Source organism: Mycteria americana, chromosome 24, assembly GCF_035582795.1.
Source record: "Mycteria americana isolate JAX WOST 10 ecotype Jacksonville Zoo and Gardens chromosome 24, USCA_MyAme_1.0, whole genome shotgun sequence".
NCBI lineage: Eukaryota > Metazoa > Chordata > Aves > Ciconiiformes > Ciconiidae > Mycteria > Mycteria americana.
Genome location: NC_134388.1, coordinates 6,272,277 through 6,294,693, shown reverse-complemented (window position 1 = coordinate 6,294,693; position 22,417 = coordinate 6,272,277). Strand labels below are relative to the sequence as shown.

The window sequence follows — 22,417 nt, the reverse complement described above, 5'->3', positions numbered from 1 at the left end:
CGCAGCCGGGACCCGCTTGGGCCGCCCCCCCCCCCCCCCCGCCGCGCCCCAGAAGCAGCCGCAGCCCCGGGGGCGCCGGCAGCGGCGGGCGGGGAGCGCCGCGCCCCGAGGCCGGGTGAGGGGCGGCGGCAGTGGCGGGCCGCGCCCGGCAGACGGAGCTGTGCGGGCGGCGCGGGAGGCGGGGGCACCGGCGCGGCCCCGACATCCCTGCGCATCCCGCAGCCCCGCCGGGGATGCCGCCGCCCGCCGGGCCCTGAGCGCCGGGACGCCGGCGGCCGCCGGCCCCGCTCCGCCGCGCCTCGCCCGGCCCGACCCCCCCGGAGCCGCCGCCGCCGCCGCCGCCGCCGGCCGCCCAGCCCGCCGGGAAAATGGAGTGAGTACCGGCCCCGGCCCCGGCCCCGGCCGCGCCGCCGCCGCGGGGCGCGGGACCCCGGCGCCGGGCCGCGGCCCCCCCGTGCCGCCGGCTGAGCCCCGCAGTACCGGGGGGGTGGCCCCCCGGGTGCCGGGGCTCGGGACCGCCGCACCGGGGCTGCGGGAACGCCACACCGCGGGCTCACGGAGCCCATACCGGGGGCTCCTCTCCCCCCCGATGCCGGGGCGTGGGACCCCAAAACCGGGGGCTCACATCCCCCTGATCCTGGGGACCCAGGACCCCAGTACCGGGGGCTTGCATCCCCCTGATGCTGAGGCTTGGGACCCCAAAGCCGGGGGCTCGCATCCCCCCGATGCCGGGGCTCGCACCCCAAAACCGGGGGCTCACATCCCCCCAGATGCTGGGGCTCAGGACCCCAATACCGGGGGCTCGCACCCCCCCAGTGCTGGGGCTCGGGACCCCGGTACCGGGGCCTCACGTCCCCCCGATGCTGCTCGGCAGGTGCTGCCCCTCCCGGGTCCCTGCCCTGCGGTGGGGTGCCGAGGCGCCAGCTCGGGGTGCAGCGGCGGAGGCCCTGGAGCGGGCGCGGGGGGTGCGGGGGGCGAGTCTCCGCTGGCAGCGGTGCGGGAAGCGGGGGGGTGGGAAGGGCGTTTATTTTTGTGTTTTGAACCTGTTGTTGCTGCTGCGTGTGGCTGGGCTGAGTGGGTGGCTGTGAGCCGCGGACCCCTCCCTGCGCACGCACCCCAGCTCTCTGCCGAGGGACCCGGCTGCGACGGGGGGACCCTCGCACGCCTGGCCCCGCCGGACGGACGCTCTCCGGCCCGGCCTTATCCTTTGTGTGCGGCGGTGGGGCCCTGGCCGGTCAGCCGGTGCCTGCAGGCGGGCTCGGAGCTGGGCATGGGGCTTTGTGGGTGGATGGGGGAAGGAGGCAGCAGGTGGAGGCCGTTGGGAGGCCGGTAGCCGGGGACCATCCTGGCCACGCGCTGGTTTTGCCCCTCGGGGACTCCAGCAGCTCCCGCCTGCAGTGTGCTGGTGCCGGGAGGGCACAGGGCTGCTCAATGCACCGGGTACCAGCAACCGCAGCCGTCCGGGCTGGCCCTGGCTCACCCAGGCCTCTCCGTCCCTCCCGTGGCTCTGGTCCCCTCCATGGCAAACAAGGGTCCCCCCAGCATCTCTTGGGATTGGCACTGGGGGCTTCCCGGGGGCATCCAGCTCGCCAGCCCGGGGTCAGCTACCCTCCGCTCCTCGTGGGCACCTCGCCCTGCACCGATTAACCGCCTAACCGGCCAGCCTGCTAGAGAGATGCCGGGTGCTCAACAAGTCCCACTTGCCGCCGTCTGCCTCCCACCTGGGGAGCCCCGTGGAGCTGTGGTGCGCTGGGACGGTGGTTCCTGAGGCTGGGGTGGGCTGAGAGCAGCGCGGGAGGCACCGGCGGGGGCCTGGGGATGTTTCGGAGGCCGGGGCACAGCGTCTGCGGGGCTGGGGGAGCAGAGCGGCTCCCCTTGTTGCTGGAGGGGCCGGAGGCTTTGCGGTTGGAGAGCTCGCCAAGGCAGGTCCGCGGCTTTGGGCAGCTCCTGGGTGCATCGGTCCCTTCAGAAAAGTGCCTCTGTGGGGAGGCACCCGTACGGAAGGGGCATGCATGATTTGCCAAAAGGCAGCGAGGGAAAGGGCAGAACCGAGGGGTGCGATGTGCCCTGGGGAGCGGGCGGAGGAGCTGCAGGGACTGGGCACGGGGTCTCCCGGGGCGGAGGTGTCGAGGGCTGGGGTTGAAGCAGGGGACGGTGCTGGGCAGGATGGTGGCTCCTGCCCCCGGGCTCCGCACGCTGCCTTGCACCCCGCTCCGCTCTCCCCCGAGCTCCTCCGGCAGCCGAGGCTCCGGACGGACCCTCCCGGCAAGGGCCGAGGAGCCCGTGGAGGGGTGCGGGGGCTTCCCTCCCCCCAGCTCCGTACGCTGGACCTGCCGATGGCTCTTCCTTTTGAGTGAAACCCCGCGAGTGACCTGGGGCGGGGGCTCGCCCCACCGAGCTGTGGGAGCAGCGTCTTCCCCGCAGTCCTGTCTGCGGGCGCGGGGCAGAGCCGAAAAGCAAAACAGGGGTGCACGTGGCTTCTGCGTGGGTAGCACCGGTGCAGCCCCTCCGGCTGCTCGGCCAGCTACGGCTCTTCAGGAGGACGCTCCTGAGCTTTCGGGCTGGAATAAACATGTAAAAGTCGTTGGTGGTTAAAATGCCCCAACGTGCTCCCCCGGGTGGGTCTGGGTTTACAGGGGGACCTGTAGCTCCGGCGCCCCGGCCCCGGGTCTCACCGAGTCAGTCCTGCTCCCTCAAATCCAGAGCCTGGTCGTGGGGCCGGAGGTTTAGGAGAGTCCCACGGCGGGTGGGGACACAGCGAGGCCTGGCTCTGCGGCAGATAACGGGCGCTGGGGAGCGTGCTGCTGGCCTTGCTTTGGCTCCTGCTTCGCCTTGGCACCGGCAGCGGCTGGAGGAGGGTCCTGGCTGCCGCGAGCCGCCGGTGCCCAGGGAGGTTTGGCTGAAAGCTTCCAGCTCTTGTAAAGGCTGTGCTGGTCCTGTCGGGGCTGCTCGCCTGTCCTCTGCTCCTGCTGCCATTGATGCTCTTGAGCGGCTGGAGATTTTGCATCTCCACGTCTGGCTGCTCCGGTAGTTTGTCTCAGCGGGTCGCTGCTCTCCCCTCCGGCTCCGGGGTCTCTCCTGGTCCTGCCCTCCCGACCTTGCCCATCGCTGATCCAAAGCCAACAGTCGCACCCGGGGCAAGGAGGGAGATTTCTGCCTGAGGAATAACCTGGGAGCCCTTCGGGAAGGGACTCCGGACCCTGCTCTCCGCCTGCCTCCAGGGAGAAGCAAAACCCAGGATGCTCCCCAGGCCGGACCGTCGCTGCCTGCAGCCGGAGGGGGCCAGGCCTGTCCCTGTCCCTGTGTTCAGCCGAGGGGACGGCACCGTCGCCCTTCCCAGCTCTCCCGGAGGAAGCCGTAAAGCTCTGCCGCAGATGGCCGCACAACGGCACCCCAGCCCTGCTCGGGGCTGGCAGATCTCGGGGTTCAGAGTTCGGCCACCGCCGTGGGACGGGGCCTCTCGGCCGGACCCACGCGGCTGGGGAGGAACCGGAGCAGGTTTCCTGGGAAGCTGCTGGTGTTGGCATTCCCACTTCCTGGCCAGAAACAGCCCCTTTCCCCACGCGGGGTCGGTGGTCTGAGCCGTGCCGGGGCTTGGCTGGGCCGTGGCGCGGGCCCGTCTCCAGCGGTGGAGGTGGCGGCAGCAAGGGAGGGCCGGGAGGAAAGCCGGGGCGGCGACGTGCGCTGGGGCAGGGTCGGGTGGAGGCCCAGAGCTCGGGGCCGGAGGCAGAGGCGTGCGCAGGAGCCTGGTTTCCCGCGTCTGTCTTTACTCCGTCTGGAGGCGAGCGAGCCCCTGGGCCCCAGACAGAAGCCGCTCTCGGGGGTGAGGATGAGCCCTGCAGCGGCCGAGGAGGAGAGAGGGGAGCCAGGGCGGGTCCTGCCCCGGCCGGGTGTTTCCTGGTGGAGCGCGGCCGGGCGAGGGCTGAGCCCGGCCCCTTGGCTCAGCACCGAGGACCGAGCTCCCCGCAGGTGCCCGGGGCTCACGGGGGTGCCCCTGCCGGGAGCCCCGTTCCTGCCGGCTCCTTGGAGCCTCGGGTGCGCTCGCGTTCACGGCATCGGTGTGGGAAGGCTGCGCTGCCTCGTGTGAGCCCAGGAAGCGAGTGACGTGGCCGGGGCCACCCCGAGGCGGCGGGGAGCCAGGCGCCGTGTCCCAGGCCGGCGCTGGGGCTGCCTGTCCCAGCCGGTCAGTGCTCCCGGGCGTGGGGAGAGGCCGGCTCCGCTCTCATTCGTAAATCGTGGGGGTTTCCTGGTGGAGCCTTGCTCCTCTAACTGGAAGGGAGCTGGAAACCCAAGTGTTTGGAGGGCACTTGAACCATTGTTTGAAAGATCTGTAATTTTCCAATCAAACTCCCTCCCCAAGCCTCCGTTCATCAAATATTCATGGGATCCATTTTCTCCTGGCACTCCCAGCCCACGTCTCAGCCCAAAGAATCAATCAGGCAGCTCTGCTTGCTCTAATGCATCCTGCGTTTTCGGGAGCCTGGGGCTGCCATCTCCTCCTCCCGCCTCCCTCCATCTCCCCCCGTCTCCTCCCAGGGCAGCAGCGCTGGATGGGGGACCCTGGGGAAGGCACGGCTCACGGAGAGGCACGGAGCGGGACCGATGCGGGGCGGAGGCAGCCGGCACCGTGGGGCAGGGCAGGAGCAGCCCCCGTGTCACCAGGAGCTGAGCAGGCGGGTCGGACCCTGTGCCCAGCCGCCCCGGCACTCGGCTCCTCGGCAGCACAGCTTTCTGGCCATCCTCGCCCGGGCCGTTGGCCGCTGATTTATTTGCCTTTGCAGTCGATGAGTGCCGGCCCCCGGGCTGCTGCGGCCCCCTCCCCTCCGTGCCCGCCACCAACGAGGGCGTTCGATAGCGGCCCCGCTGCTAATGGCTTCGTGACGGAGGCTTTGCAGACTCTCCGCAGGCACGCTCGCCACGACAGCGTCACTCCGGGCCCAGCCAAGGGGCTTGGCTCTTGGCACGGGAACGGTGGTGTAAATCAGTGCCGGTCCCTCAATCGCCGCCGGTGCTGCCGTTTACACGGGCTCTGGGCCCCGCACCGGGGCCCGTCTCCCCGGGGTCAGTGTCGGTACGGGGGCCCGGGCGGTGATGCCCCCGTGCAGGGCTCTCTCCCTGCCGTCCCCCTGGCTCGGAGCTGAGCGGGTGGAAAGGGAGCGGAGGTCAGGGGAGCGGAGGAACGGCTCGAAACGGCTCTTCGCACATTTGGATGAGCTAAGGGAAAAAACAGAGGAAGGCAAATAAACATTATTGTTTCATGTCAGGCGGGGAGGAGACAAAAGGTCACGGGCTTCCCTTGTGATGGTAGGAAACGGCAGCATCAGCAGGGCTGGAAAGAGCTGGAGAGCCAAGGGAGAGCGTGGGTGCGTGCACGGGGCGCGTGCGTGCTCGCACGTGTGTGTGGCTCCGTCCGTGGGTCCCGGGACGGCTGCCCGGGCAGGCGGGAGTTCCCGGGGCGTCATCCCCTGGCGCCGCCTGCGTCCCCGGTCCCGTCGACCTCGTCTCCTGTGCCGCGGCCCGTGGCTCTCCCTGCCACGCGGGGCATGCGGGAACGGCTCGAGGAGCTGCCCTGGGACCCGCAGGGCTGGGACGCGCGCGCAGCGGACAGCGGGCAGAAAAGCACGAGCCTGTTCCCCGGAGCTCATGAGAGCGGGTGAAAAGAGGGGGGACGAAGGGCTGGCTTTGGGTTTCTTTCCTGGGCTCGTGGTTCCTGAGGGGGGCGGTGGCCCTGGCCTTGGTGGCCCTGGCCTTGGTGGCCCTGGGGGGGCTTTCCCGCCCCTCCCCGGCACCCGGGAAGGATCCGCAGCTCGCGCTGGCGCGGCCGAAGCCTCCGGGCGCTGGTGATGGTGACGCTGCGGCCTTGGCCCGCCGGGGCCGCGGGGCCCGGGAGCGGCGGGGGGAGCGGCCCCGGGGGGGAGCGGTCCCGGCCCCGGGGGTCCCGGGCCCCCCGGCCCCGCCCGCGCCGCGCACCCCCCCCGGCGGCTCGCCCCGTTGCCATGGCGCCGTTGCCATGGCGCCGTTGCCAGGGAACCGCCTCCCGGCTCGGCGGAGCCGTCACTCACCGGGGCCGGAGGCTGCGCGGCCCCGTCGGCCCGGCCCGGCCCGGGCTCCGGCGCCGCCGCCGCTCCCGCCCCCGCGGCGAGGGGCGGAGGGGCGGGCGGCGGGAGCGGGGAACGGCGGCTCTGAGGCCGCTGCGGTTCGTGCCGCGGCGTGGGGAGGGGCTGGGGCAGCCCGGGGCAGGGGCGTCCCCCGCCCCGGCCCGGCCCCGGCCCCGGCCCCGGGGCTCTGCTCTCCCGCCCCCGTCGAGCGCGCTGACCCCCCGGGACCGGGCACGGCGGGACCCCTCCGCCCGTCCTGCCGCCCCGCCGCCCTGTCCCGGCGGCAGGGACCTGGGGACCCCGGCGCTGCCCCGCTCTCGCAGGGCGAGGGGTGAGGCCCCGCGGCCGGAGCTCGGGCCGGGCCCCGCCGCAGGGCTGGGCAGCGCAGGCCGCTGGGGCCGGGGCGGCCGGGCCGGGGGGTGCAGCGAGGGGCACCCAGCCTGTGTTGCGTCTCTCTCCCTGGGCCAGGAAGATTCCTGGCGTTCGACCCGGGAATGCGGAGACTGTAGCAAATAATGGAAAATAAAGAGGATGGAGGAGGGAGGAAAAGCAGAACAGAACGTTTCAGGAATGCTGTAAAAGTTTGGATCCATCGAAGGGGGCAAGATCCAGGAGAGAAACAGGCCCTGGTCCAAAGCCGCCTGAGCTTGGGGTGCCGAGAGCTGGGCTCGGGGGGACCCCTGGCCCCAGAGCAGGAAGGTGCCCATGGCGAAGGGCAGCCCCGGCACCGTGGGGCTGGTGCCAGCCTGGCCCCGCGGCCGCTTGGGCAGCCCTGGCTCGGGGCAGGGCGTGGGGGGCGGCCGGTTCCTCCCTTCAGCTTTTGCTCATCATCTGTCTCTGCAGAGAGCCGTCCCCGCCGCCCGAATCCCGGGGGGGATCCTCGCTGGTTTGGAGGGGGAAGGGGAAGTTGCACCCCTTGGGCTGGAGCCCGGGGCAGGGTGTAGGGCCGTGATGTGGATGCTGCTCCCAGCACCCACTCCGTGCTCCCCCCGGCAGGCCCCGCATGCTGGGGGTGTCTCGTGGGGGCCTGCCAGCTCCATCACCGTCCTTGTCACAGCTCCGTCTCCGGCTAGCGCAACTGCTTTCGGTCTGTCTTTCCTGAGAAAGAAAGTTCCCCTGTGTCTGGGGGCGAGGCGAGACCCCGGGCATGGGGCTGGGGAAGGGCAGACCCCGCTCATGGCCCTGGTGGGGGAGCAGAGGAGGCTTCCCTTGGGAAACCCGCTGTCCCCGGCCCCTCTCCCCACGAGGGAACATCTCCCGCTGTGGGGGGGTTGCAGGGTGCAGCTGGTGCTCGGGACAGTCAGGGAGGGAGCGGGGTCGGCCCCTCGCCCCCCCGTTGTCCCTGTGCCGGGTGCTGCGGCTCTCGGACCCCACGCAGCCGGGCAGGGAGCGGCAGCAGAGCGAGCGGGGAGGGCAAAGGGACTCGCAGACACTCCGACTCTCGTTGGGTTTGTAATTATTTAATTCCCGTCCGGGGTGCGGCATCGGGCTGCCAGGGGTGACGCTTGGGAGGCTGCGAGCGGCGGGTGCGCGCCTGCGCGTGCAGAACAGTCACAGCGTCGCCACAAACAGCACAAAAATAACCGCTACAAAAGCGACACCTTCCCCGGTTTGTTTTTCTGGCCTGGATTTCACGCGCCGCCGGGATCCCGGGGTGCGGGGTGCGGGGAGGACGGGCGGCTCTGAGCGGCTTTGGGTTAATGGCTGGCTTGGAGGAGGTGGCAGGCGGAGGCAGGGGCTCCTCGCGCCCTGGCAGAGCCCGTTCGATTTGCTGCAAAGCCCGGCTCTTGCACGCGTGTGTGCTGTCCCCTCCGCTGGAGGCCTGGTGCGAGGGCACACGCGTGTGCGAGGGCACACGTGCTGGCACGCGCGACCAGGGCCCAGCCCGAGGAGGCAGGCTGAGTGGGGCGCAGCAGCCCGCGCCCGCCCTTGTAAAACCGTCTTCGGAAAAGGCCCTTAATGGGAGGGTGGAGGAGATCTCCCGCCCACGCTGCCCCCAGCCCGGGGCCACCCGCAGAGCCCAGCCTGCACCCCCCGGGGAGCAGACGATGCAGCAGCGGGGGGAGAGCAGGGGTGGGGGGAAACCCGGGGAGCGGGGTTGGTGACCCCCGCCGGGGTGCCCGCAGCCTGCGGGTGCGGAGCAGCGCCTCGGGGTCCGTGTTGTCTTCCAAAGCGGGCACCCCGAGCGGGGCTGGGGCTGCCGGGCACAGGGCTGCCCTCCCTGGGCCCCAGCCCCGCTCCCGTTGCGGTCGGTGCCGTACGAAGCCGGGGATGGCTTCAGCCCGGGCCAGCGGGTCTGTGGCCCCCGAGCCACTGCGTGCCCCTGAGCGCGCAGCCGCAGTGAGGCCGGGGTGGGACCGGGCTTCTGGCACTCGCTCCTCGCTAATGGCTTTTCCCGCTGTGCTGGGGACACGGCGCTGCCCGTCCCTCCCTGTCCCCCCCTCGCCCCGAGCCGCCCGCGTGGGCTGGGACTGCTGGTGGCCCTGCGGCCGCTCCTCTCCCTCCCTCCTGCCCGCTGGGAAGAGACTGTCTGCCTCTTGCTTTAACGGCACTTGCAAAGCCCTCGGGCCCAGCCAGGCGTGCGGGGACGGACCCGGGGGGAGGCAGGTGCAGGGGTGTCCCACCGGCCCCCGCGCGTCAGCCATCCCGGCTCCACGCGCTCAGCCGGGGCAGGAGCTCCTGGGAGCTGCGAAAATGGATGTGCGCTTAACCACCGGCATAAGTTAAGTCCAGGAGCCGTCCCCTCCGCCGCCTCGGCCCCAGCATCTGCCAGCTGCAGGAGCAGCCGCGGGCAGGGGCCGGAGCCGGACCCCCCACCCGGGTTTCCTCCCTCCCGCTCGCCCGGGGCAGCAGCGCAGACAGCCCGGGGGCAAGGGAGCAGCCAGAGGAAGGGCTCGGCCACGGCGCCCGGGGCCCGGGCCAGTGTCTCCAGGCCGGCGTCTCCTCCAGAGCGGCTGCCTGCGCAGGCTCTGCTGTCCCTTGCTCAGGGAAGTAAGCGGCAATGATCCATCGCCTGACGATACCGCCATGCCTGCCACCCTAATTACCGTCACAGCTAAGCGCTTCGTTAGCATCGCCTGGCAAGCAGCCAGCTGGCTCCCTGTGCCGCCGGAGCATCCCCAGTCACGGCTGGGCCCCGGGCAGACGCCCTCGGCCCCACGCTGCGGCTCCCGGCTGCTGAACCTGCACCTGATGCTCCGCGGCTCGGGGGCTCTTGCCGGGCCCCGTGGGGCTGCGCTGCCGGTCGAGCTGGTGCCGGCCACTCGCGCCACTGGGACACGGGAAGGCGGGCGCGTGGGCGCGTGGCTGCGGGGGTCAAGGCAGCCCCTCCTCGCTGCACCCCGGGGCCCGCCTGCACCCGGGAGAGCTGCGTCGGGGCCAGCGAGGCGGCTGCCGCCGGCAGCATCCCCGGGCACGGCCACGGCAGTTCGCGTTGCGGAGGCGGGTGCCGGGCCCCGGAGCACGAACCCCGGCTGGAGCGGAGCCTGTTGCAATGTGTGCGTCTGCGTGTGTCCGTGTGTCTGTGCACGTGTGCGCGCGTGTGCCTGTGCGCGCAGCCCGGAAAGGTCACCGTCCGGGAAAGGTGTCAGCAGCCAAGAAATGGGCTTGGAATGGAAAGTGTGAGCCAGGTTGAACCACAGGGGTGGCCAGAACCGTCCCACTCCAGCCCCTCCACGGTCACCGTTTCCATCTGTGCCGCGGCCGCGGGAGGGGCGGGTCCCGCCGTGCCGGGTCAGCCCCAGGTGCCTCTCCCGGGGGATTCGGGCAGGGCGGGGGGCCAAGGGGTGCCGGGAGGAGCCGTGCGGGCGAGGGGTGCTTGGCTCCAGGGGGGCGAGGGGAAGGGGAGAAAGCAGCCGGCGGAAGGGAAGAGTTCAGCCTTTGTCCGTGTGCTGTGTCCGGTTCGCTGGTGGCACAATGTCCCCATTCACCCACCGCCTGCACTCTTCACTGCTTCTCTCTGCTCTCCTGCAGGGTTGTGGAGGCCAGCACCCTTCAGCAGGAGAGGCTGCAGGCCATCGCGGTGAGTCCCCTGCGCGCCGCGAGCGCACGACGAGCGTGCCGGACCTTGAGCTGGTGTCCCCACGTCCCCGCGCCATCGCCTGCAGCACGTGGGGCAGACAGGGGCAGGAGCAGGAGAGCCCGCGTGGGCACCCAGCCCCGGGCAGGGGGTCTCTAGCAGCCAAACGAGGACTCACGGGAGCCCGTGCCAGGGCATCCTGCCCTGCGGCGGCTCTTCCCAGGGACGTGCCACGGCCGGGGCGCGGGATCCGGCAGGTCTTGGCTCTGCGCTGCTGAAAGGGGGACAGAGCGAGCGACGGGCAGCTGGGAGTTTTAATTAATGAAACAACGCCTTGATGAGCCCCAAGTGAGAGGGAAATGGGTGATGGTGCCCCTCTTGCCCTTTCCCAGGGAAGGGCTGAGGATCGTGCAGGATCGGGCCCTGCCCGCTCTGAGCACTAGTAACCATACTAGCGAGCAGGCGGGGGCCACGCTGGGCAGCCCCTCCCCAGCACCGAGCAGGGCTCTGGGTTGGTTTTAAACCCCGTCGCTGTCCCGCAGCAGCTCCCCTGCCCGCCGCGGGCTGCCAGCTTCCCTGTCCCGTCCCACTGCTGGCCGATCTCCACCGCACAAAGGGCAAATTGTTCTGGGCCAGAGGAGAGAGAAAGCGGTGACGCTTCCCGGGCTGGGACTGACTCCGCTGAAATGATCTGGACCGGCCCCAGGACGTGCGGTGACGGGGGGCCGGGGAGAGGCCGTTGGGGCTGGGTCTCCCCGCGCTGGCCAGCTCGCTCAGCGGGGCCGGGTGAGGGGAAGGTGACGTTTTGAGACGGTGAACGGACTCCAGGCTCTGCCCTGATTTCTCTGCACCCTCCGTGCCTCAGTTTCCCCCAGTGAGGGCAGGGCTGGGGAGCTCCCGGCAGGCTGTCCCCAGGGCCAGTCCTGCAGCCCCAGGCACGGCTCGTGTCCCCATGTCAGACCCCCCAGGAGCCCCTTGTCCCCCGCTCCTCCCCACTCCGGGGATGCTGCCCTGGCCGGGAGGGAGGTGGCCCTGCCCCGGCAGTGCCCGGCACCAACCCCCTCCCCACGCCAACCCCGGCTCTGCCGCTCTCGTCCCTCCAGGAGAAGCGGAAACGTCAGACGGAGATCGAGAACAAAAGGCGGCAGCTCGAGGACGACAGGCGGCAGCTGCAGCATCTCAAGGTGAGGACCCCCGGGGACCCCCGGGCTGCCTCTGCACCGGGGACGTGCCGGGGACCCCCCAGCTGTGGGGGCGGCAGGACCGTGACCCCCTTCTGCTCCCCAGTCCAAGGCTCTGCGGGAGAGATGGCTGCTGGAGGGGGCCCCGGCCTCAGCCTCCGAGGAGGACGAGGCCATGAAGAAGCAGATGCAGGAGGATGAGGCGAAGACCAAGGAGCTGGAGGAAACCATCCAGAGGTAACGGGGACGGCGTGGGGCCAGGGTGTCGGGGTGCGCTCGGAGGGCACCCGAGTCACTCCAGAGACCCCCGACCTTCCCTCCTCCCGGGCAGACGGGAGGCTGAGATGCAGCTCGGTCCCGCGCGCTGGGCACGAGGCACGAGGCACGAGGGACGCTGCCGTGCCACCGCGCTCGCTCGGGTTCAGCCGCAGCCACGCTCGGAGGAGAGCATCTGCTCTGGAGCTCGGAGCTGCTGGGAGCAGAGGTGCCTCCGTGGCACTGCCAGGGCTCGGCCGCTCTCGCCGTGACCCGTCCGGCTGGGTTCTTGCCGGCATTTGTCCAGGGGCCGCGGCCAGTCCCGGAGCCCGCCCGGTCCCGCGGCCCCTCTGAGCGTGGCAGCCCCAGCCGTGCTCCTGCCCGGGGCTGTCCCCGCGCCCGCCTCCACGGCTGGAGCTCCGTAGGGCGTCAGTGGGAGCTGTGGGGCTGGGGTCCCCGGGGCGGGCGGCTGCTCGGTGCCCAGCACCCGCGATCGCAGAGGCGGGGGAGCAGGGGGCTGGTTCCCCATGGACGTCCGTCCCCGTCGTGGTGGCTCGGGCCCTGGGGAAGGGGCAGGGTGGGAGGGAGAAGCCTCAGCCCCTGCCCAGCTCCCTCGTGCCTGGGCTGCCGGAGGCGGGGGGGCGGCTGGGACCCCCAGCACGGAGGTGTCCCGGCAGCCCGGCTGCCCTGCAAGAATGCAATCAGTCACGGCTATGCTGGTAATTACCGAGCATCGGTGCAGAGAGGGGTCAGGCACGAAGGGGCCTTTGTGTCCGTCTAATGGCGCGGTGCATTCCTCCGCCGGCGCCTTGCGGGGAGACGGGAGTTAAGGGGGGGGGCTCTGCCGGGGGCTGCCGCCGCCGCCGCGCCGACAGAGGGGCCCTAATTTACGCGGATGTGAATGCATGGGGACTCCCCTGACCTCCGCCGCGTCCCAGTGGGGCCCTGCTGCCCCACAGCCCTTGCCCGGGCTCAGCGGCTGGGAACGGGCGCTCGCCCTCGTGGGAAGCTCAAACAGGCTTTGGGCGACGCGCGTGGGAGCAGAACGGTGACGGAGCGGCGTTGCTCCGTGCCACCAAGCGAGGGCACTGGCAAGCGTGTGGCTGGCTCGGCTCGGTCACTGCATGGGGACAGCGAGAGCTGGGGGGTCGCATGGGGACAGCGAGAGCTGGGGGGCCATGTCGCCGGCCCATGTTTGCAGGTCTGCTGTGGCTGCCTGCACCGCGGCTCCCCACGGCCTCTCAGCCCCGACTCTCCCCACAGGCTGGAGAAGGAGCTGGAGACGCTGGAGAACGGCAGCTCGGCGGCTTCCACCAAGGAGAACCTGGCGGAGGTGGCAGCACCGGCCAAGGAGGAGAAGGCAGAGGCCGTCGCCAACACGCAGAAGGTGGGCACGGCCGCTCGCCGGGGGCAGGGCTGCCCGCTGCAGGAGGGGTGAAGGGGGAGAGGGGGTGCCTGGGGGTCGGCGCTTGCTCAGCCCCCGCCAGACCGGAGCTGGTTCTTGCTGCTGGCGCGGAGCAGGGAGCTGCCGGGGTGACGGCGCGGTGGCAGGCAGGTTGCACTGGTGGAGGGGCCGAGCGCGGGCACCCGCTGCCGGCCGGCTGCAGGGCTGCACCGGGGCGCTGGCGTGGCTGCGGTGGGCCCTGGTCCCAGCCGAGCTGGGCGGATTGGCCACCCCACGTGTCCCTGTCACCCTCGGAGCCCCTGCCCTGCGGATGCTGTGCCAGTGGGGCTGGGCCGGGGGTTACTTGCCCCGGCGGGGATGGGCGCGTAGGCGGTGGGTGTGCGGGCGGTGGGTGCGCGGCGGCTGCCGGCGGCTCCTAACCTCTCCCCTCTGTTTTGCAGAGTCCCCTGGGCACAGTCAAGGGTAGGTGATCCCCGCCTCGGCCGCGGTTCCTGCTCTCGGGAGGCGGCGCCCGCCGCCCCCTCGTGCTGCCCCGGCACCGGGGCCAGATGGGTGGGGGGAGCCGGGGCAGCCCCGTCCCCGCGTCCCTGTCCCCTCCCGGGCAGCGGTGCCCTGCGGCGGGGGAGCCCGTCCCAGGCGCCGGCCGAGAGGGACGCGCCGCCCTCCCCGGGGTCCATCCCGCGGGCGCGTGGACAACCCGGCGATCGTTTTGGCTCAGGCGGTTCCCTCTCCTCTCCGTCTCCAGCCGAGAAGAAAGTCTCCAGCAGCCCCATGAAGGCGGTGGAAGGTACTGACATGATGAAGGCAGGTAGGTGCCCGCTTCCCCGGGAGGAGCGCTCCTTCCCGCTGCTTCCCCCTCCCCTCCCGCGCCGCCCCTCGGCTCGCTGCCCGCCCCGCAGCCCTGCCGCCGCCGCCGCTCCCCACCGCTCGATGGCTTTCCACGCCCAAGGCAGAGAACATCAGTTGTTGGCTATCAGAGGGTTTGTTTTCGCTTCCGCCCCGCGGCTGGTTCGTGGTTCAGGGCCCCCCCCCGCCCCCCATTCCCTGTCTCTGCTCCGGTTTCATCCTTCACCTCCCGCTCTGTTTGCGGCTTCTCGGAGAGGGAGCGGAGCGTCGGCTGCCGGCATGGCCGACCCCGCGCCAGCGCCCGCAGCCCCGTGGCTGGCTGCCGCAGGGAGCTTGCAGGGGTGCGCGGGGCCGAGCTGCCCACGCCGGGGGGGCTGCGGCCGGCTCCCTGCTGGAGGGGTGTGCTCTGGTTTGGGGATGGCTCAGACCGGGCTGGGGCACCAGCGCCGGGCAGAGCCCGTCTTGGGGTCCTCGGAGCAAAGCGCCACGGGGCCGAGGCGACCCCAGAGCCGGCAGGGACTGGCCGGGAGCCGAAGGAGGGATGCCGAGGATCCCACAGGGGCGGAGGGGCTGCCCCGGCACCGGCACCCCCAGCAGGGGACACAAGCGTGAGCCTGGCTCCCAGCCCAGGCCCCCGCAGCCAGCACCGCTCACCGGCCGGACAGACGGACGTGGCGCCGCCCGCCACGGTGCCTCCAGGGCCCGGCTGGGACGCAGAAGCCGTGGAGGTAAGGTGATGCCGGCAGCGCCAGGATGGCGACAGCCCCGCGGGTCCCGGTAGGAAGGCTGTGCCTGGGATGTCGCACCCGCCTCTGCCGTTCACAAATCCTCGCTGCCGCCTGCTGCCTTGCTAACGCCGCTGAGCACCGCGCCACGCCGCGCCGCGCCGCACCGCTGCCGCCATGTGCCTGCCCGCTGCCAGCCGCTGAGCAGGGGCTAGGGAGGGCCGGGGCCACCGTAACGCACGCTGTCCTCTTTGTGTCCCAGCCATGTACTCGGTGGAGATCACGGTGGAGAAGGACAGAGTGACTGGGGAGACCAAGGTCCTGTCCAGCACCACCCTGCTCCCCCAGAACCACTGTCTGCAGGGGGTCAAAGTGTACGAGGATGAGCTGAAAGGTACGGCCGTCCCGCACCGCTCGGAGGCCTCAGAGCAAAGGGCAGGGCACGAGGGAGCGGCCGCCCGAGCATCCCCGCAGGTGCCAGGGCTAGGCAGGGCTGGGGCCGCTCCCAGCCGTCCTCGCCAGCTCCGGAGGGGAGAAAGCCCAGGGCAACCCCTCGCCGGCCCCAATCCTGCGCCCTGGCCGGCCCGGCGTGGGATCCGTCCCGGCGGCGTGGTGCAGGCGGTCCTGACGGGCCAGCCCCGGTTTGCGCATCGCAGCCCTGCACCGCTGGAGAATGGAGAAGAGGATCTGCCGCGTCCAAGACTCAGGAGCCCGTCCTGCGGGCGGGGAACGCGGCACCGGCACCGCGTCGGCCCGACAGGCCCAGGCTGGCCACGCCACCGGGTGCGGAGGAGGCACGGCAATAGGGACCGGTCCCTGCCTGCGGCCCCTGCTTTTGGGAACCTCCGGGAACCGGCTTCGAAGGGCCTGGTGACACGCGAGGGATGGCTGCGTCAGTGGCGAGGACCGGCCACGTTGCTGGGGCGCGTTACTGCGGACTGCGGTGGCCAAGCGGACCGACCGCCTCTCCAAGGAAACCGTGCTGCACCGGCGGCTGGTCCCGTTCAACACCCTCCCCGTGGCCGCCGCCGTGCTGGGCCGCGCTGGCTTCGCCTCCACCAGCCGCCTGGCTCAGCCCCCCCGCTGCTCCGGGACCCCCAGCTCCAAGGACGGGCCGAGGAGCCGCCTCGGCAGCGGCCGGCCCGGGGCAGCTGGGCGTTGGTCCCGGCCGAGCCGGGTTGTCGTCCATCACTCCGTCGACTGGCTGGGGAGGCCGTCGCGCCGATCATGGCATGATGCCCCAGGTCAAGTGGAAAACGCGATGAGCGGGAGGCTGCTCTCCCCGTGGCGCGTCTGCTGCCTCCAGCGCCGCGAGCAGCCGTGCGAAGCGCACCGGCGGTGGAAGAGCCCCGTCCCCTCTTGGGCGTGGGGCCGCCGGGTGCCACAGGCAGCGGGACACGGCGGGATGCGGCAGGACGCGGTGGGGCGCGGTGCGGTAGCACCTGCCAAGCGCTCGCTGGGGTCTTACGGGTGGCAGCGGCGATCTGCCGCAAAGCGTCGCGTCGGCCCCGGCCGAGTCGGGTGCCAGCCGGACGCCATCCCGCCGCGGCGAGCGCGGCCAGCTTGGCAGGCTGTCGGCGACCTGGCAGACGGCCGCAGCTCCCGCGGGGCTCGCCGGGTCTGAGGCTTCGGAGGTGCCAAGGGCTGGGAACGGCTCCTCGCATTGTGCTTTTGTTTCGGCCTCCCCGTCTGCTGTCGGGCACGGGCGAGGCGATGCTGGGGGGGTCCGGCAGCAGCTCCGGCCGACGGGGGGGTCGGGGTGCTGCCAGGGGGTCCCGGCCTCGGTGCCAGGGCCTTTGGGGAGGGGAAGGTGCCGCTCCCCGGCCTCGCAGGAGCCGGGTCCGAGCAGGTCGCGCCAGCAGGAGCTTTTCCAGGTCGACTTGTGCCCCCGGCCCGAGCCCCCCTCACCCTCCCTCCTCTTGTCCCCGCAGTGGTGCACGCGGTGAGCGCCGAGGACGGGGCCCTGCAGAATGGGGCGCACCCCCTCAGCTCCTCTGAGGTCGACGAGCTCCTGCACAAGGCGGACGAGGCCACCCTGAGCGAAGCTGCCGGGCGGGAAGCCCTGGCCAAGGCCGGCGAGGAGGCCGGCAGCGCCCCGGCCAGCCAGAAGCCGACGCCGCGGCGGGAGATCACAGGGCTGCAGGCCAAGCCGCGGGAAAGCACCGTGGTGCTGCCGCCGGGCGAGGGGACGGAGCCCAGCCGGGAGCAGCCGGTCACCATGATCTTCATGGGCTACCAGAACGTGGAAGATGAGGACGAGACCAAGAAGGTGCTGGGGCTGGAGGGCACCATCAAGGCCGAGCTGGTGGTGATCGAGGATGCCGAGAGCAAGCCGGAACCAGCGTGCAAGGACCACGCGCCGCCCAACGGCACCGCGCTGGAGCCGGTGGCTGCCCAGCCGCTGGCGGAGGAAGGCCCGGGCGGGCAGAAGCCGGGTGCCAACGCCACGGACGCCAAGGAGGCCGAGCAGGAGACGGACGTGAAGAAGCAGCGCTGCAAGTGCTGCACGGTGATGTGAGCCCCGCCGGCCCCGCGCCGCCGCCAGAGCAGGCTGCCCCCGCCGAGCCCCCTCCGCCCCGGCCCCCGCTAGCCAGGCCCGCCGCCCCGGCACACCGGGCTCCCTCCCCCACCGAACACGGACCCTTCTTTCTGCAGAGCCGGGGAGATCCAACACGGCACCTGCGAAGCCACAGCGGGCAGCAGCGAGCCGCGGCCGTGGCACCGCTCGCCCCGTCTGCCCGACGCCCGCCCTGTGCCGCACCCCACCAGCGCTGCCTGTGATATTTATTAGAGACCCCCTCGCCCCACAGCGCGCCCACCCCCACCCACGGCCCGGCCTCGCCCCACGCCAGTGACCTCCCGCCGCCAACGCCGGGGCCTTTCCCTCCTCGCACCGGCAACTTCCCACCCGCCATCGGAGGATGGAGCCGGCCGGGCTGGGGGATCGGAGGACACCGCCACGTCCGTAGATGACTCCCGGGGAGCCGGTGGCCAGCGGGACCCGTGCTTGGCTCAGCCCGCGGAGGGCGCGGAGCCAGCCCCACGCCAGCCCCACGCCAGCCCCACGCCAGCCCCTCTCTCCGCGCCTCCATCATCTGCTTCTCCCGCAGGGAGAGGCCCTGGGCCGTCCCCTCCGGCTGCCTGCGGATGTCCCCGCTGCATCCCACGTCCCCGTCCCCCTGCCCCCAAGCCCCCCGAGCTGTGAGCCCCTCCGGGATGGAGCTTGTCCAGGCAAGGGAAGGGCGTCGAGGGCAGCGTCCATCGTGCCAGGAGCTCGCAGGGAGCCACGTGCCACGCGTGGGGTCGGCCCCAGCCCGTCCCCGGGCTGCGGGCGGGAGCCCTGCTCTGCTCCCCTGGACTCGGCTCCCCGGGCAGGAGCTCCTCACCCTGGCGCTCGCGGTTACGGCTGCCACCGTCCAGGTGCCGATGCCACAGGCTTCTGCAGGCTCCCGGGGGGCCGTTCCTCCGCCTCGGCTGCCATGTCGGCGTCGCCGGGCTCTACCAGCCGAGGGGGCCAAGCGGTGCCGTGGCCGGGTGCCCGCGTCCTCGCGACGTGGGCGGCAGTGGCAGCGAGGGAAGGGGAGCTGGGGGGGCCCAGCCCCACGGGGACGGGGATGGGGCAGGAGCTCCCGTGCCTCCTCGCAGCAGCGGGAGCGTGGCCCAGCGCCGTGTCCCCCTCCTGCTTCTGCTGCCCGGCAGCTTTGCAGGGCCGCGTTTTGGGGCCCCGGGCTGCAGCATCGGCTCCCCGAGGCGAGCGGGGCAGCCCAGTTCACCCCAGGCACTGGGAGCTGCCAGGGGTCCGGTGTCCCACGGAGGGCAGCCCTGGGACGCCGTGTCCGTGCCGGGACTGCGAGCCTTCCCCGCTCCCCCCAGCCCTTCAGCGGGGATTTCACCACCAGCACCAGCGTTTCCTCCCCGCTGAGACCCGCTGGGGCAGGCGGGGAGGGCGGGGGACCCCATGGCAGCACCCATGGGTGCTGAGCCCTGCCCAAACCCTGGGCGCTTCTGCCGCAGCAGCCGACGCATCTCGCAGGCGCGGGGCACGCGGCTCCCGCTGAGCCCCCCCCACCGCCCCGCGGGTCCAGCGGGCCGGGGGCACGGCTCTGCCCTGCCCTGGCACGGGGGCCGCTGCCAGGGGTCCCATCTCCTGCCAGCACCGTCCCAAACACGCCGGGGCTCGGAGCCCTGCGTGCCGGCCCCAGGCCGGGGCTGTTCTCGGCGCCTGGTGCCCCACGTCAGCTGCCCCTGAGCCAGCTGCGGCCATGAGCCGGGCTGGCAGCGCCCCGTCCCCGCGCCCCGGAGGCACAGGAGCTTTGGGCAGGGCGCAGCCAGCCCCCCCGGAGCGCGGCCCAGCCGCCAGCCGGCACGGCACAGGGGTCCTGGTCCGAGCGTGAGCGGGTCCCTGCTGCCAAGCGTGGCCGGGCGAGTCGCCGGGGATCCCCTGAGCCCCCGGCGAAGCAGGCGCAGAGCAGCCCTCACGCTGCCCGGCCCACCGGGACGTGGGTGGCAGAGCAGCCAGGGATGGGCGCAGCCCCCCAAGGCCTTCCCTCCCCCCCAGCCCCCTCGTGTGAGCAGTGACCCCCCCCCCACCACATCCCAGTTGCCCCCCAGGCTGCGGTTTTCCCCCAATGGAGTCCGGTCTGCAGGGACAGGGGAGGGGGGCAGGGGCTGTTGGAGGCCGCGGGGGGTCTCACGGCGCTGCTGTGCCGGTCCCCCCGTGGGGAGCCCGGCCCCGAGCCCCGGCCGGGCACCGAAAGCCTCTGGGAGAGGCAGAGCCGGGGAAGGGGGCCGGGGCTGGCACCCCCGGGGGAAGGGGGAGCCCCTCCTGCAGACGGCCGTCGCTGGAGCCCCGTGGCTGCAGTGCCGCAGAGCGGGGGGCTGGGGCTGGGTGCCGCGGGGCGTCTGCGGGACGAGGTCGCCAGCGGGGATGCACGTCACCTCCCGCCACCCCCTCACTGGGGGCCAGCGCCACTCGCCTCGCCCCACCCCACCCCGGGTCCCGCAATCCCCCCCGCCCCCGAACCCAAGCCGGGGCCCCCTCCCAGCCTCGGCACCCCCTGCCCCTCGGTTGGCTTCGGACCCAGCGCCGGCCCCCGGCCCCGTCCGGCCCCCACGGCGGCAGGGAGCGGGATCAGGCCCCCGCAGGGCTGGGGCTGGCAGGGGCTGAGCAGCAGCAGGCGGAGGAGCCCGGCTGCGCGCCCCAGCCCCGTCCTGGCCGGCCCCCGCCGTCCCCCCCCGGCTCCGCTGAAGTGCACTTCCCGCGCTCCCGTGCTTTTCACTTGTGCCGAAGCCGTTTGAAGTTTTCCCCCTCCCCGGCCCTCCCCGTTGTTTGTAAGACACCCAAACCGAGCAAATAAACTGTGTGAAGAACCAGCCCGGCGCCTCCGCCCTCTGCATGGGGACCAGGGACGGCACCCCGGCGCTTGGCACCCGCGCTCGGCACCCCAGCACGGGCACTGGGCACGGACGGGTGGGAAGGGGCCGGGATGGGGATGGGGATGATGGGGCTGGGGATGCTGGGGATGCTGGGGGTGAGGATGATGGGGATGGGGATGCTGGGGATGCTGGCGATGAAGATGATGGGGATGGGGATGCCGGGGGTGAGGATGATGGGGATGGGCCCTGCTGCCCCTTCACTGCCTGGGCTGTGGCTCCTCTCGTCCCTGCCCAGAGGCTTCCCGCAGCCTCACCCCTCCGGCTGTTTCACGGGTGCAAGAGCCGCGTTTGTGCTGTCGCTGGGGGTGACGGAGCCCTTCCTCTGCTCGGCAGCTTCCCTGTGCTGCCCTGGCAGTGCCCTGCTGCCCCTTCGTCCCGCAGGGCTGTGCCCGGTGCTCGGGCCTCGGCACCATCACCCGCCTGTCGACTGCGAGCCCCAGCAAAGCCGATGCCGGCCCAGCGGCACGTCGGGCAGCACACGGGGGATCCCCGCTGCCTCCCCGCGCTGCCCACGCTCGCCCGCCGCTGCGGCACGGAGCTCCCCGTTCCCCCCCCGGCAGCACCGGAGCCAACTGGCATGGGGCAGAGCCGGGAGCTGCCGGGCTGGCTGGGATCCAGCACCGACAGGTCTCTCCCGGCAGAATAAATCCCCTCGGTTCCTCCCTCCTGTGGCTGGCAGGGCCCGGTCACGGCGGCAGCCAGCTGGGCAGGGGCACTGCGCTTTCACGCCCCTGCGTGTCACCGGCCCCTGCCGATGCCTCAGAGGTGTCTGTCCCCAGAACGACGGTGACGCCAGGCAAGGGAGGTGTTCGGGTGCACCCCACCGTGGCAGGTCTTCTGTGCCGCCCCGGAGCCCGGGGCACAGGGAAGGAAGGGCAGCTCGGCTGGGATGCCGTCCCAGCACCGCCAGGTTGCCAGCCCCGGCGCCGGGGTGACGGACACGTGGCCGTGCCAGAGGAGCGGGTAGGAAGAGGCGAGCGGGAACTGGGATGCTGGGAGGAAAGGGATGCAGGTGTGATGCTGGCCGGCGTGCCCGGGTGAAGGAGACGTGGCAGCCCGGTTTCCCGCTTGTCCCAAGGGGCGGCGCTGGGGTCAGGGCCCCCCAGGTCCCGTCACCGCGTGGCCGTGGGTCTCTGCCCACCCCCGGGCTGGTGTGGGTCCCGCTTCTGCCCGGGGCTGGGATGCCAGGGCTCGTTCCGGGGTGGTGGGGCCCTGACTCTGCCCGGTGCCAGCCCAGCGAGCCACATACGCACACCCTGCCGCGGGCGTGGTGAGCTCCCTGGCTCCCTGGCCATCGCCTGTGGACTTTGTCTCAACCCTGCGGTAAAACAGGCTCTGCTCTCCCACCCGGAAACGCAGAGCCGCCTGGCAGCCACACCGAAGCCGCCGTCGCGGGCCAGCCCGTGCCAGAGCGGGCAGCCCGGAGAGCGGGGCCGGGGTACCAGGGGACCGGGCGGGGGTAAGTGGGACCTCCTGGGCACCCCGCAGCTGGGCAGAGGCAGCTGGGGGGAGCGGGGTCTGACCCCGTCGCCCTGCTTGGGCCGTCGCGGGCAGCAGCGGAGCCGGGAGGGGCTCCCCAGCAGGAGCGGGCTCCCGTGGGGCGCAGAGCTGTCGTGGCAGGGCAGAGAGGAGGAGGACAGGGGCCTCCTGCCCCAGACGCAGGCGCAGCGAAGGGCTGAGCATCCTGGCACGGCGTTGCCCGCTCGGCTCTGACGCCCTGCGCTGGCTCCAGGTGCCGGGTGCCGGCGATGCCGCCCGCTCTGCTGGGGTCCAGCAGCCACGGCCACAGGCACCGAGAGCATCGCGGCCGCCGTGCCGCGGTCCTGCCCTTGGCCTGGTGGGTACAGGGCGCCCGAGGTTTCCCGACCGGGTGCAGGGGCTTGTCCCCACTGGGAGGGGGCTGCTTTCGGCCCCAGGGAAGGGGGGAGCTGCCCGGCTGCGAGGGGCTGGCGGGGAGCAGGGGGACGGGGAGGGCAGCGCAGGGCGGGCGCCCACGGCCGCCGGGGTGGCGGGGCCAGCGGAGCCAGGGCTGCCATGGCAGCGAGGACACCTGCCCCAGCCCTGCCTGCGCAAACACGGGGTTATCGGGCGGCCGGCCCCGCGCGGTAAACAGGAGAGCGCAGGCTCCCAGCGTGGCTGCTCCCGGTGCGTTCACCCAGGCTCCTCCGCACGCTCCCCAGCAGGCACCGCTGCGTCCCCGCGCCGAGGGGCTGGGACCCTGCCCTGCCCTGGGCTGCCCGGGTGGTCTCAGAGGGCTGAAGGGCGCTGGGGCAGACCGGCTGTGCACCCCCGGGCTGCCCCCCTGCCCGGCGCTGCCCGTCCCCGGGAGCAGCTCGAGCTCTTGCCAGGGATGGCTGAGCCCACGTTTGTGCTCCTCCGTGGGGAGAACCGAGCGGGGGGGACAGGCTGCCTCGGGGCGCGGGGTCGGAGAAGAGCCGGACGCCCCGGCTCTC

General features: G+C 72.5%; 1 protein-coding gene across 2 annotated transcripts; it reads left to right on the top strand.

Moving 5' to 3' along the window:
- The first annotated feature begins 250 nt into the window (after positions 1 to 250).
- Positions 251 to 17,046, top strand: PALM (paralemmin). 2 transcript variants are annotated; one of them, XM_075524145.1, is made up of 9 exons: positions 251 to 373; positions 10,071 to 10,119; positions 11,220 to 11,300; positions 11,404 to 11,534; positions 12,816 to 12,939; positions 13,398 to 13,419; positions 13,703 to 13,765; positions 14,791 to 14,922; positions 16,460 to 17,046. In XM_075524145.1, the coding sequence occupies exons 1-9, from the start codon at positions 369 to 371 to the stop codon at positions 17,044 to 17,046; spliced, it is 1,194 nt and encodes a 397-aa protein (XP_075380260.1). In that variant the 5' UTR covers positions 251 to 368. The 2 variants fall into 2 exon arrangements, with proteins under 2 accessions (XP_075380260.1, XP_075380261.1); XM_075524146.1 differs by lacking the exon at positions 14,791 to 14,922.
- The last annotated feature ends 5,371 nt before the right edge of the window (positions 17,047 to 22,417 follow it).